The sequence below is a fragment of the Gracilinanus agilis genome, chromosome 1 (genome assembly GCF_016433145.1).
Source record: "Gracilinanus agilis isolate LMUSP501 chromosome 1, AgileGrace, whole genome shotgun sequence".
NCBI classification, from domain to species: domain Eukaryota; kingdom Metazoa; phylum Chordata; class Mammalia; order Didelphimorphia; family Didelphidae; genus Gracilinanus; species Gracilinanus agilis.
The window spans coordinates 499,248,148-499,263,746 of NC_058130.1; the positions used below are offsets into that span (position 1 = coordinate 499,248,148).

Here is a 15,599-nt window from a genome sequence, read left to right on the forward strand (position 1 = left end):
TCTCTCTCTCTCTGTCTCTCTCTGTCTCTCTCTCTCTCTCTCTCTCTCTCTCCGTCTCTCTCTCTCCCTTGGTGTGTGTGTTTGTGTGTGTGTCTCTACTTTCACTGGATTTAATCCCCTCTCAAAATGCACAATGGAACAGCCAGAGGTAAAGACAAGGAGATAAAACAGGCAAGCCTGTGTATTGTGTTTGCTAATCTGCACCATTTACATAAGGGTTAGAGGGCCAGTTTTGTCATTTAAACAGGCTTAAAAGCCCCTTTGCAAATGAGATTTAGGCTCTACAAAAGCTTGAATTCTAGGAACTGCCTGGAGCTTCTGCTGGCCTTTCTGTGGGGAGTTGACTTGGCTGAAGTAAAATTTAGCTACTTGTTTGGCCTCCCTACGGAGTATGCATCCCAGTAGCCAAGACCCTAGGGAGAGCCAAGTGATTAAATTCTTTCTGAGAGGTAAGAAAGGTAAAGAAGGTGTTTCAAAGCAACTAATCACATCCTAATAATAGGACCCTGCAAGGTCCTGACTTGCCTATGTCTTGGCTTTAATGTTGTTTTGGACTTTTTAAAATTTGAGGTCTTGTGAATCTACCAAAGTTCAGTCCTCTAATGAAATTCAGAGACCAAAAGGCTTAAAATAGCTGGGAATTTAGCATCAGGCTAAATCTAGCCTCTGAGGTTCACTGTAGGTGTGAGTGGCATCAGACAGAAGGCCAAACTCCAGAAGGGACTCTGTTGCCAAAGTACTAGTAAGAGCTAGAAGCAAATTTGTTTTCCACTGAACTTCAGGTTCTTAATCTTTTTTGCATAATACTCGCCTTTGGCAATCTGGTGAAGCATAAGGAGCCTTTCTCAGAATAATATTTTAAATGCATAAAATAAAATACACAGGGAAGCCAATTACATTGATAGATAATTAGATCAGTTATCAAAATATTATTTTAAAATTCCACAGATCACAGATTAAGCTCTCTGCTCTAACAGAAAAGAGATTTTTTTTTTATGGCCCTTACTTTACAAATACAATTTTTTTAAAACCAGTCTTTTGATTTTACTCGTGTAGATAAGAGTAAAATCTCCTGAGGAGAATCCATCTTCCAATGAGATCAATACCTGCTGTTGACCCTGTTCATACAGCTAACATCTTTCCCGAGACTTGAACCCAGGGCTTCAGGAGTGAGAGACCATTTCGATGTTTGCCCACGGTGTTGTACTACCTGTCCCCAGAGGCAGCCTGAGAACACTAAGTATCTGTTAGTAACACGTGCTATTATTTTACCTGGCACACCTGGAGCAGATGTTCAATGTGACCTTTGCCTGGGGTTCAGGAAGATGAGTTGTCCGAGTGGGGTTAAATTTGCTCCCAGAAGGCATCAGGGTAGTTACTCCTTCCATTCTCAAATCATCCAGGTCCTCTGTAAAAACATAAATTATTACAGACTTCAAGTTACACTAGTTTAAAAAAACACAGAGACACATTCATAACAATGGGAGATTTTTGCCCTTAAGCCATTAAGGAAAAAAGGAAGCATGAAACAGATAACTTGTTAGGAATAACAAATGTCAGAGGGCATTCTGTAAAATGTAATTTTGTAAGGTTTTTTTTTCTTTACACAAGAATCTTACCTTATTTTTCAATGTCTGTTCAAATTGTTTCTGGACATTAGTACAAAATTTCACTAAAAGAGGAGATTCAGAGGAGGAGAGACATGATAGCTGTTTTCAAATATTTAAAGGGTTGTCATATAAAAGAGGATTATATTTATTCTTTGTAGAATCATGAAGTTGAACCAGTGCCATAATTAGGATGCACAATAAAAATTGATTCGTGGAATAGATGAACACCCAAGGTCTTTTTTCATTCTAAATCTGTGATTTCATGAGCCTGTGACATAGAATGAATTGGTAGAAGTCATGAGATAAGAGGCTTCTGCCCCAATATAAGAAGATTTTTATTTCCAATAATTAACTGATTTGAAAAGAGTGGGATGATTTATTAGATTATGAGTTCGTTCCTTGAACTATTAAATCATTGGTTTAATGATCACTTGTCAGAATATGAAAATCTTGTAACTAATGGGAAGGGTATATAAGATGACCTTCGAACTTCTGCTTTTAATATCCTATTTTGAATAAAATGCATGTTAGTTAGAAAGTGCTCCATTCCAAACTGAAAATCACAAAAAGAGAAATAGCTTTTTCCTCGATTTTGTTTGCTAAGATAGCATCAGCACAGGGTAAAGAGCTCTAATATGAGTTTGTTCGGTTGTGTTTTGGATCCATTTGAGATGAACATATCCTCTTACAGATAAGAATATTATCTTAGCCAGAAAAAAATTGGCATAATATTTCATTTATTCACTCATTCATTCAATAGATTTTTAGTATGTAAAACACCTTTAAGGGTGATGGCAAATGTGTATTACAAATACCAATAGACTAGATGATTTCTAAGGTTCTCATCACTAAATCTTATGATCCAAAGAAATGATGCTATCCTTTTTGTTCAAGTCCTAGAACAGTAATGGGCAATGTTTTGAACTTGGTGTGTCAAAATTTGCCAAAAAAAACGAGATAACTCGGGTAGCGTGTAACTTCGAGAAAAAAACCATAATTTCATAATATTTATAGTTTAAATAACAAAAATGTATAATTTTAATATATAATTATATTTAATAAACCAAAATAGGTAAATTAATAGAGGTAGAATTGTCATCTGTAGTGCACAGAGTGTCTACACTACACTACAGCAAATATTTCATTTTCCGCATGTGGCCCCATATTTCTCTGTAGGAGGCCACATGCCATCGAAAATGGCTATGCATGTCAGTACTGACATGCATGTCATAGGTTTGCCATCACTGTCCTAGAATAACTCTGAGAACCTATATTTGGCCTTAAAAAAAAGAAAAAGAAAAAGAAAACTATATAAAAAAGACAAAACTCCACCAAAGCCTTAGTCATCAAAATGACATGTCTGTATGAAATACAGAACTATATTGTATAATATTTCTTGTTCAATCATTTTAGTCATGTCTGCTTTTTTGTGACTCCAATTACAGTTTTCTTGGCAAAGATAATGGAGTGGTTTGCCATTTCTTTCTCCAATCCATATTACATAATAAGGAAACTGAGGCAAATAAGGTTGTATTGGCCATACAACTAGTAAGTATGTAAGACCAGATTTGAATTTATGAAGATGAGTCTTCCTGACTCTAAGACTGGCATTCTATCCACCATGCTGTATACTTGCCTTTTTTTATAACATGATTGACTCAAAATAAAGAAAAAGCCTGACTTTGAAAACTACCACTGCTGTTCACTAAATGACATTACTAATAAATTACATAACATTGAACTTTGCTTCTCTCCTCTGTAACATGGGAGTTAGAGGGCCTCATCACACTTGTAATATTTACTTCTCATGGTTGTTGTTTAGTACTTTGCAAACCTTACAACTTTAGAAATGTCAGTAATAATAGATTTTAGTGATGGCATGCACTTATATAATAGTAATTTTTGCTCTTTATTATATACTGTTATATGTTTCTGCTTGCACTATGCATTATGCACTTTGTCATTGCTTTCTGTGTGATATTCATCTTCATTTCTTTTAAGACTGCCTCATGTAACAAAGCCATATAACATCACCTGTGCAATATTGGTATAAAAAAGTTAGACATTTTTCCTAGGAGAAATTTGAGCATACTAAAGAAACTTTGCAATTTTCCAAAGGCAATCCAGCCTGCCTCCGTCCTGCTTAAATCTGGGCCCAAATCATTGTCTATTTGTACTTGGTAACTTGAAAAGAGCAGTTTTCATTGGATAGTAAAGTACATAAACCATATTTTGAGGGTTTTATCAGAGAGAGAATAAGAGAGGGGAAGGGAGAAAGTAGAATCTTCAATTGTAGATGGCTTTTTCAAGGAATTTAAATGAGAAGACTAGGAGAGCTATAGAATGATAGCTGGTGGATGAAATGAATTTAGGATATGAATGTGTAAGGCAAAAATGTTTAACACTGTAATGGTGGAGATCTAGAGCAGTGTTCAGGTAACAGTGATTTAGTATGGCAACATACCAATGAAATGGTTGGGAGAATTTATGCATTAGACTTCTAAGAGTCCTTCTTCTCAAATAATAGGCTTCTAAATGCAGATCTTTATGGAGTATATTCAAACAATGACAAAACTTTCGTTTATTTCTATCCTCACCCAAATGTGATCCATCATTGTTCATTCTCTTGTTCTTAGATTTCTAGATAGTATGTTCCTTATTTCGAACTGTTTCTTTGGATAAGGATATCTTTCCGTTGCTGTGTGACAGTCAGGAATCCCATTTCACCACATAGGCAATCTGAATCTTAAAGTTCTATCCTTAGCCTCTTTCATCATTGTTGTCTCTAAGATTTATTAGTCACACTTCCACTGTTATTTTTTCCATAGCATACTCACCACCTACAGAAGCTAGTTTTATAGCATAATCTCTTAAGACAGAAATTAATTCTGTTTTTGAAATTTAGACACTTTGATGCTGCTGCTACATCCCCCCCCCCCCCATCTTCCAGAAAATTTCAACGGAAACAAATGTTCCTCTTGTGTTCAGATGAATGTAATGACTGTGCCCCTAGAAAGCTTCAATGTTGAGTGAAGACTGAGAGGAAAAGCTGAGGACAAGAATAATTAACAAAAAAAGGATGAGAGGAATGTGAGCAGAGAAAATGGGGAAATGGCACACTACCAGGGGAGCTTGTGTGTTCTTCCTGGCCTATTGAATAAAGGATAGGGAAGAATAATAAGAAAATCATGGTGTTTATACCCTTAAGGGGAAAAAAATCACCTCTAATTCTTACTTGCTGATTTAGATCAGGACAGACACTCAAACTAAACCAGCACAACTGAAGAAACACTGATGCCCAAATTGCTTTTGGATCTAGAGAATAAGAAGGCAGCCTCCTGACAGAAACTTTGCTGCATTTGGAGAAACAAGTGTGAGTTTCTTAAGCCACACTAACAGACTGGAAATCAGTCCACCAAAGGTATTACTGTGGGTGGAAAACCTCTACTATATATAGTAAATCTTAAAGCACTACAAAATATTTTTGTTACAATTATTATTTTAATTATTCCCTACCTCACAGAATTTTTCACACTTCATACAAAAAGGATTTCTAACTTAAAACCTATAATATGAGGTAAAAAGTTGCTATATAGTAACTAAAAACTAATGCCATCCTAGACTGTATTGAGAGTGTTCTCCTACTTGGCTGTGATATGACTATATCTGTAATGTTGTGTCCAATTCTAGGAGATACTTTTTTGGAAGGATATGGCTAAGCTGGAATACATTCAAGAAAGAGTGAGAAGAGCTGGTTAAGGAGAAGAAATTAGAAATGGATTTTGGGCTTTTGGATCACAACTTAAAACATAGAAATAACAGGTTCCTACCCAAGGATGCAGTCTACATAAAAAGTTCAAGTAAGAATACACTGGTCAAGAACGTCACAATATAATCAAAAGGTCTTTAAAGTAAAAAGAGAAATTAAAGGGAAAAAACTATATATGAAAACCTACTAAGGTAGATAACAGAGAGTATCTAGACTGAAAAAAAATAACTGACATAAAGTTCACAGGAAACAGAATCTAGGAAAGTAGTAAGGGAACCTATGTTCCCAAATGTCTAATGAAAAAAATCCTCTTTTGGCTTTAAAATTGTTTTACATTATTATCTTTTCTTTTTACCTTTCTAGCTTTTTTATGTGTTATTTCCCCCCAAGTAATATATGATCCATCTACTTTGGCCATCTTACTATTTCTCAAGCATGACCCTCCAAACCTTGTCACTGGCCATCCCTCATGCCTAGAATCTATATCCCTCTTTTTACTTTTGCTTCCTAGATTCTCAGGCTTATTAAAGACTCAGTTTAAACCCCATCTTCTGTAAGGGAACTTTCACAATTATTTCTCTTCATCTATTAAAGTCTTCCCTCTGAGACTACCTTGTATAAGTTTTGTAAATAAATAATCATTTGTAGGCTGTCTTCCCCATTCGAAGGAGAGTCCCAGAGCCACATTTGCACCTCTTTTTGCATACCCAACACTTAGCAGACTCCCTGGTACATAGTAATTGCTTGTTGCCAAAATGAAACACAGAAAATTCATCTTCAAACTGGTTTTAAAGAGTCTTGTACAGAAGAGAGAAGAAAAAATAGTTTATAAAGGAAAGATACAAACTAAAGTACTATAAGAATAGGGTCTAATTTGTTAAAAGCCAGAATAAGCTGAGCTGAGGCTAATGAGAAAAGCTTAAGGCCAATTATTAACAAAACAAAGGAAACATTTATTGAATAAATGAGGATAAAAAGACTGGGATCAGGAAAAAGACAAAGATGTTTAACTCTTACTTGCTTTCTCCCCACCTCCCCCAACATGAACTGAAAAAATAGAACTAATGTAAATGAAACATAAAAATCAAGAATTACTAAGAGAATTTGCCTATTCAGCGCTATACTAATCAAACTACCCAAAAATTATTTCAGAGAACTAGAAAAAAAAATCACAAGAAAATCCAACTGGAAGACCAAAAGGTCAAGGATATCAAAAGAATCAATAAAAAAATTTTTGAAAGCAGACCTAACCATATCAGATATTGAATTATACACTGTTAACTATATGGACTATACAAAACAATCAAGTGCTAGCTAAGAAATAGAGTAGCTGATCAGTGGAACAGATTAGGTAATCAACACACAGTAATTAATGTGCCCAGCAATTTAGTGTTCCATAAACCCAAAGATTCAAGTTTTTGGGAAAACAACTCACATTTTGGAAAAACAAAAAAAAAATTTAAACTTCTAGGAAAACTGAAAAAGATCTTGGCAGAAACTAGGACCAACATCTCACTCCAGTCAAAATGGATACTGGATGTAGAAATAAAGGGTGACACCATAAGCAAATTAAGGTAACGTGGAAAAGTTTACCTGTTAGATTTATGGATAAGAGAAGAATTTATGACCAAAGGAAACCTAGAGAACATTAGGAAAAATGAAATGGATAATTTTGATTGCATTAAATTAAAACAACAAACTTGGAGAAATATCTTTATAGTTTATTTAATGACAGAGTTAAACTAATAGACTGGGGCAGTGATGAGCAAACAATGGCTGGAGGGCCAGATGTGGCCCCCTGAAATATTCTATCTGGCCTAGTGACAATATTCTTAATCTGACGAATACAATGAGTAGGATACAATATGATGAAACTTTGAAAGAGTTGCCTTAGAAACAGATTGACAGATAAGCATTTCCTTTTCTTTGGTCCCCTCTTTAAAAAGTTTGCCCATCACTGGATGAGGGGGATATTCAACATGTAGTTAATTTCTATTTCATTAGAAGTGATGTGCCCACTAATTGTTTTTAAAGTGGAAAGAACTATTTGGGATAATGAACAGAAAAATGAGTAGAACCAAGAGAACATTATACACAGTTACAGATTTCATGCTTGAAGAATAATTTGTGAATATCACCTCCAGAGAATGAACTGAAATATGGAAACATGAGAGACATGATTTATGTATGTGTGTGTGTGTGTGTGTGTGTGTGTCTCCCAGATGATACCTCCTATAATGAACAGAAGGGAGGGACAGATAAGACACTTATTAAAAAAAATTTTTTAATCTCTTTTTCAGTAAGGAATTTGATAAAGCCTTTCCTGTTCTGAATGAAAAAGATGGAGAAATAAGACATCCAAAGTTAGATGTGGTACAAATTAGTGGAATGGCTGGCCTCAGGATTCATTAATAGTTAATAATTTGGAAAACAAGAACTTGGAAAAAAGGTTTCAAGAAGAGTACCCTAGAATTGTATAATTAGGACTATTCAACATTTTCAAAAATGACTTGAATAAATGATTATTAGATTTTCATATGACACAACCTTTGCCAAGAGATAATATTCTGAATGATAGAGTCGGGATCCAACATGACCTGGACAAGCTAGAAAAGAGGGTCATGTTAAATATAATGATGTCATTAATAATGATGATAATGATGATGACGACGACAACATTTAAATCGGGACAAGTGAGAGGTCCTAAACTTGGGTTTCAAAAGTAGGCTTCATAATTACTATGTAGGGGAAACATGGTTAGAAGCAAAGAATTCGTCTAACAGTAGTCTGATAGTTTTAAATTCCAAACTCAGTCTAGTGTTTTTTTTTAGTAGGTACAGAAAAATAAATGTGATATTATGCTATCTCCAGAGAAATATATCTTCCAGGAGTAAGAAAGTGATAGGCACAATTATAGGTTGTGTTCAAACCATATATGTTATACTGTATCCAGTTCTGTGACCTGTATTTAAGGAAAAGCATTGATAAGTGGGAGAGTTATTAGAATAGATTCAATTGTATTGCATATGAGTTGGTTGGAAGAACTGCTTATGTTTAGCCAGAAGAAGAGGAGAATGTGTTTAGGGATAAGGAGGAAGCAGAGATGACAGTCCTATTAAAATATTTGAAAACTTGTGTAGAGGAAGAAGGAACAGCTTTGTTTTGTTTGGCTCCAGAAGTTGCATAATATAAGTTGAAAAGAAACAGCTTTGGTCTTTATATGAAGAAAAAATTTCCTAATGAGAATTCTTTAGAAGTTGAAGGGGCTACCTCTGGAATAGAAGATTTCCCCTTGCTAGGGATCTTTAAGTAAAGACTGAATTATTGCCTGTCCAAAGGGACTTCTTAAAAAGTATTGTCTGGATTAAGGAATGCTCAAGGGCCCTTGCAAATATGAAGTTATATGATTCAGAAGTTGTAGATTTAGGAATGAAATAAGGGGAAAAAAACTTCCTAACAATTTAAAGCTCTCAAATAGTTGAATGGACTAGGTTGCTGGGCCATCACTAAAGGTCTTCGAACAGAGACTGTGGGAAATTTTTTGGATGGAGGTGGGCAAAGGAAAGAGAATTTTATTCTTATTTGAAGTTAGGTATTGTGGTGGATAGAGTACTGGACTTGGAATCAGGAAAGTCTGAGTTCAAATTCTGCCCTAGACACGGGCTGTGTGACTCCAATAAAATCACAGTCTTTCTCAGCTTCAGTTTCCTCTTGTTAAATAGGGATAATAGCAGTGCCTCCCCACATTATTCTTATGACACTTGAATAAGACAATAGGCAACTAGGTGGCACAAAGTATAGAGTACTGTATTTTAAATGAGGAAGACCTGACTTCTTAAAAGTCTGCCTTAGTCACTTACTAGTTCCATGATCCTGGGCAAATCCCCTAACCTCCCTTAGTCTCAGTTTCATCTGTAAAATGGGGATAATAACAGCATCTATCCCATAGGGTTATCATAAAGCTCAAATGTATATAAAGTGCTTTTAAAAACTGAAGTACTATATAAAGGCTAGCTATTATTTATAGAAAAAGAAAAAGATATGAATTATATAAGATGACCATTGGAGTTAAAATACTGAAAGAGCTTCATTCTCACAGTGACTTTTCTCTCCTTCAGGAACTCCCATACAGCTTGTCTATACCGTTCACTTGACATTTACTGCTTCCTATTACTCAAATTTCATGTGCATATATTTTGTCTCCAAGACTAGATTTAAAATTGCACAGAAAGATTATACACTGTTTTGTATTATTGATTTAAAGCCAATTTTGATAAACATTTAATCCTTGGCAGAAGTCGCATAAATACAAACAAAATTTTTAAAAAAAGAGTTAAAAAGCAGCAGAGATTAATTTTCTAAAGTGAATATGATCATGTGCCAGGAGGGATAGTACACAAGAGGTGCTATGTGCAATCAAGAACTGGGGAAATAGGGGCAGCTGGGTAACTCAGTGGATTGAGAGTCAGACCCAGAGATGGGAGGTCCTGTGTCCAAATTTGATCTCTGACACTTCCTAGCTGTGTGACCTGTGCAAGTCACTTAGCCCCCATTGCCTACCCCTTGCCACTCTTCTGCCTTAGAACCAATACTTTGTATGGATTCTAAGACAGCAGGAAAGGGTTTAAAAAAAAAAGAATTGGGGAAATGAACAATTACTCTAGTGGTAAGGAATGGATGGCTACACAGAGATGAGCTTTTGAAGACAAATAGTTTTTGGATAGGTGGTGAGAAAAGGAAGACAGTTTAGGACACTTTGAGGAGGATTAAATAAAGAAAATCATAAAAGTGGGAATAGTGATTGCATACACATATGTTTTAGAGACGATTATTGTTAGAGCAGAAGCAAAATAGTAAGAGACACAATTGATTTGATGAGGATCAAGTTGAGGGCTTTGAATGGCAGGACAAAAACTTGAGGTTAATCTGATAAGCAGTGGAAGTCTGCTGTGAATTATTAACATTGGGAATAATATCTGGAAAACTGCTTCTGGGAGATGAGTCAGTCAGCTGAATGTATCAGAGGAGACATAAGCAGTGATAGAGACAGAAACCATACAGATATCTGATCTTCAGAGATTTACTAAGCAAGAATATCCCACCATTTCTGTGGGCAGAGTCCATGTACATTCATTTTTTATAGATATAACCTTCAAAACGGGGCATCCACGATTTGCTGTTTCTTAACTTTCCAAGCAAAGGCAACAAACATTGGATTCGACATATGGTATGGAACAATTAAACCACATTAGTTTGAAGCCTGCATTTAAAACAAACCCTTTCTCCTCTGACTCAATGAAATATAAGATTTCATTATAGGTTGCTTTGCTCTTGGGGTCTGCTGCTTACTATTTGTTGTTGTAAGGACACGGACAATTGAACTTGGAGACTAAACTAACATGCAATTGCATGTTCGCCTTTTAATTTAAATTGCTAGCAGACTTGAACTGTACAAACAGTAAATACTGAATGATATACAGCAGCCCTGTAGCAGAAGGTACACTAGTTTGTACTGACGTAAAAGAACAGCACCATTAAATCAAAAGCATGAGTTCATGGTGTCATAAGTAATTTTTACTTTAATGGCCTTTCATTAACACAGTGATTTTTTTCCAGAAAAATCCATATTGGCAACAAAAATTCATTCTGAACTTTTGTGATTGTGAAAATTTAGTGACGGTCTTTAATAAGACTTGTTCACTATTTTCTATCTATCTTTTGTTAACTGATACCATTTTTTGGAAATCTAAGTTGTTTGGTAAACTCCCTTTATATCTACAGCAAATTTTTTTTTGGCATTTCCCACTTTTCTACCCAGATGGAATCTTTTCTGCTTTTTTTTCCCTATAGTATTTTATTCTTTTAACTCTCTAATCCATCCTGGATTGATTCACTCTGTTGGAATCATACCTCTCTTTCCTCACAACTTTCTGAAAATGATTCATAAGAATTAGAACTCATGTCAAACTAAGACAGTAACTTTTATTTTTGCAAATTTTTTTTAAATGAGGGTGTTATTGTCCCCAAAGGTTCCAGTCATTTGTTTATCAGCAAACACTTCCAATTGTTGGTTGTAGTTGGATCCAAAATAGCAATTATATCTCTTCTTTCCTCCAACTTTTGAAGATGATTCAAGAATTTCACTGCTTTGCTTTGGTAGATAGTTTCTGCAAATATCCAGGTAATTAAAGTCACCTTCTTGCAAAACTTGTGATTTCTTCCCCAAACTCCTTATCTATTCTCCTCTTTTGTAAAGTGTCTATAAATTATTCCTACTAAAATATTGCTTCTGTTTCTCCTTCCAATGACCTTCGCTCTAATTCTGTCCATTATACTTTCTCCACTTAGATTTCTGGATTTTTTCACATGAATGTATCTTTTTAATAAAATGTGATACTAAGAACTGATCTCGGGCAGCTAGGTTGTATGGTACATTTGAATACTGGGCTTGGTTGGAGTCAGCAAGATCAGAGTTTAATTCCTTTGTCAGACATTTAATAGCTTGGTGACCCTTTGCAAGTTTTTTACCCGTTCACTGTCTCAGTTTCCTAATCCATAAAATAAGCATAGTAATGCCACATTATTTTTATAGGAGTGTTATAAGAATCCAGTGAGATATTTATAAATCCTCTGTAAACTTTGAAATACTAAATAAATGCTAGTTATTTCAAAGTTTCCAGAGTATTCTTACTATTAGCTATTATGGTTGACAAGGTGTTCAGGAAAAACTTGTACCACTGGTATAAGAGCTTGCCAAGCCTTTTTCAAGGCTGCTTTCTTCATTTAGTGTCCACCTGCCATTTCAGCTCTCACCTGTGGCTCCAAGAAGCTGTAGCATGTACAGTGACCACTGTAAACTCTCTTTACAGAGAGAATAAACCAAGTTGAGAATGACCTATAGGCCTCCAACCCTTCAGTGAGTTAGGGCCATGTGTGCCCCAAGCATGTGAAGACTTCCCCAGCATAATGGGTGGATAAGAACAATTTGTTCTCCTATCTATGAAGGTAGCTGAAGCACGCGTTATGAAGAGCTTAGAGTTTGGCCAGACATCAAAGGCACCAAGATCATTTGTTGCATCCCAGGCAGTCATCAAGCACCCTGACTTTTGTCTTGCCTGTGGACTTTGATGATCCTGGAAGGGACAATGAGGCCAATGACTTTGTGAAACACTGTCTCACTTAAATCCAATTTTTGAGTGAGTCAAAAGTCATTATCGGTGATATCATTTTGACTCTCCTAGCATAAAGGTTAACAATCAACCAACTAATTATTATTGTTCTGAATAAGTTATATATTTCCAGAGACAGTCTTCTTCCTATATCAGAGCTTCTATTTCCTAGTGGTAGCCCTAACCTTAAATGACTTTATTTATATCTCTCTATTCAGTTTTTTAATTCTATATTTTAAGCAATGGTTCGGAAATCCAAGATGTTTTGTAACCACCCATTTGAACGTGAGAAAAAGTTACAGCTCCTGCTCATAAAGAAGTTACATAGATGGTTAAAGTCAAAATACAGTGAGGAAATGTGCTAGTCTGTGACAGCGCCACCCAGGTTCACTTTATCTTGATCTTGGGGTGCAAACTAATTAAGTGCCCCTTAAACATTGGGGCTTTCACTGATGTATACTCAAAAAAAAGAGAATGGAAGCTAGAAAACCCTCCAACTTTGAATAGCAGACTTCAAAAATCTTTGACTATGGTAATTAAGAGTATGCTGGGTAATAGGTACATGAGTATTAGAAAATTCTACTTAGTAGCCAGCGATTAGACATGTTGACTCACTGATCATATTTTAGCAAATATTTCTCTTTTCCCCTGTTCCCTGCAGGGAAAAGGCCCTTAACCTAATCAGATGGCAGTGTCAGTTTTCAGGCATCACCTTTTAAAAATATTGATACTGTTTGCGTTATATCACTTTCATTTCAAAATATATCCTTTCCATCTCCTACCCAGAAAACTATCTCTTATAAGAAAACAAAAATTAAATGGGAAAGATAAAAAAAGGCAATTCAGAAAAACTCACCAATATATCTCACCTGTGTATATCCAATGTTTCACACTCATTATCCTATACTTTTATGAAGAAGAGAGGGAGGGAAGTATATTTTCTTATCACTTCTTTTGTGTCTAGCATTGTCTTAACTGAGGAAGGTAGTCAAATCCAGTCTCAGACACTTAATAGCTGTGTGACTTTTGGGCAAGTCATTTAATCCCTGTTTTCTTTAATCAAATGGAGAAGGAAATGGCAAGCCACTCCAATATCTTTGCCAAGAAAACCCTATATCATGTCACAGTCACACATGACTGAACAATAAAAATCATCTTAACTGACTACTTCACAAATAAATCATCCTTTCACTTCTGAATTCTGTCTTCAAATGGCTGGCAAGTATGATAGGAATAGTACTTATGCTTTTTAAGATCTTCAGTTTCTTGTCCAGGACTTTACAAATCATAACAATAGTTCCTATATCTCCTCTGGAAATATCATTTGCCCCCTTGAATCACTGCTGAAGATCATCAGATTTCACAAATTTCTGAAGACTTTCTGACACATCAAATGTGTATGTTCTGAGAAATCTATCTCTTTATGTCTGGTCAACAAAATGTATCTTTGACACACATCTCCATTCTTCTTCTGCTGGATGATCTTTCTCCAAATGTCACCTGTGCTGCTTCATAATCATACCTTGGAGCATGAGCCACTGCTTTCTTCTCAATTGATCTAGCTCTTTCCTCTCTAGGATGTATATCATGCTTATTATTATGCTTGACAAATTCAGTGGTCTTTCATCCCTTTCTTTCCTGTGTGAGGTTTTTACTTTCTAACCTGCTAACATAGCAAAATTCCCTTCTGCATCCCAATTCTTTATTTTTCTTTAGCCCTCTTTTCATTTTTTTTAAAGAAAGACTTAATTTTCCTTAACAATCTACATAACAGAGAGGCTTTCCACTAACCTCCCCTTCTCAGAGTGAGATTATTACCAACCCTCATTTTGTGTGTAGTTAGCAGTTTCTTGAACAAGGAAGAAAGAAAAGCATTGCAAACTTTATGTAGGTCACTGCCAAATCCTCCTGAACCTTCATACTTGATGGAAGGTAGCATGGGATTTTCTGCTAATTCCTGTTGGTTCTTCATTTGTTCTCTGGAAGGGGTAAGGAAAGAAACAGGACTGTTCTTTCTATTTTTCCACTATGTGTGGTCTTCAAATGGTAATGAGAATTCAAAGATGGAACTAGGTGTGACTTTTAGAATTACACAATTTGCTGATTTTTCTTAAAAAAGGTTTTTGGATCTTTGTGTGAATACTGAACTGGTAGATGGGAACTGGGTACAAATAATGTAAATCAAAGGAAAAAATTGCTCTTCATTGGAAGCAAGATGAACTTGCATTCTCCCCATTTTAATCACAAAACCCTCATGAATAGAAAAGGAATACCTTCAGCTCTTGGCACAGTTCAGCACAAGAAGGGACAAGGAGTGCAGATGGGAGTATATAACTTAAAAAACTCAGACAAATGGCAAACAGATGCAGATGTGTAGTATGTTGGGTGAATGTTTCCAGAGAGATGCCACTGTGCAAAGTTTCACTCTTTTGGCCAGAAGTGCTTTGAGGGTAGACATATGGAGATTTTAAATTAATTCCACTAGTTTATTTGCATTCAGAAATCTCCAAGCAACAAGTAAAACTTTTATCCAAGGACCATCTAAAGGACAGGGATTCGGTAAAAAATGTAGACCAGTGGTCTGGATTTATAGTTATATAAAATTTAATGTCTGATGCATATCTATCTTTCCCATATGTCTTCCTGCTTCATCTCCCCTTCCTTCCACCTCCAACAAAAAATAACACCACAACCAATGAAAAATCCAATGACCTTTGAGCCAACATTGTCTTTTTTCCTGCACAATTTTCTGAAGAATCTCAAAGCTCAATAAATGGTAGTATGAAGAATACTGGATTTCTAGATCTAACTTTATTATAGGTGAATGGTATGACCATGAACTCTCTCATTCTCATCTAAGGGATAGGAAATAAATTCTGAGTGCTAAAAAGATTTGAATTTAACTTTGAAAATTAATCCCACTTACTTAAAAAGTATAGGCAAGGGAGTAGCTAGGTGGCTCAGTGGATTGAGAGCCAGACCTAGAGAGGGGAAGTCTTGGGTTCAAATCTGGCCTCAGACACTTCCCAGCTGTGTGACCCTGGGCAAGTC

At 35.6% G+C, this 15,599-nt stretch overlaps 1 protein-coding gene across 1 annotated transcript in view; it reads right to left on the bottom strand.

Annotated features, from left to right (window-relative positions):
• C1H8orf34 (chromosome 1 C8orf34 homolog) overlaps positions 1–15,599 on the bottom strand; it is a 362,951-nt gene that overhangs the window by 122,097 nt on the left and 225,255 nt on the right. Inside the window, exon 8 of the mRNA XM_044682532.1 lies at positions 1,273–1,408. Within this exon, the coding sequence (XP_044538467.1) occupies positions 1,273–1,408 (136 nt within the window). The remainder of the gene's footprint in view (positions 1–1,272; positions 1,409–15,599) is intronic.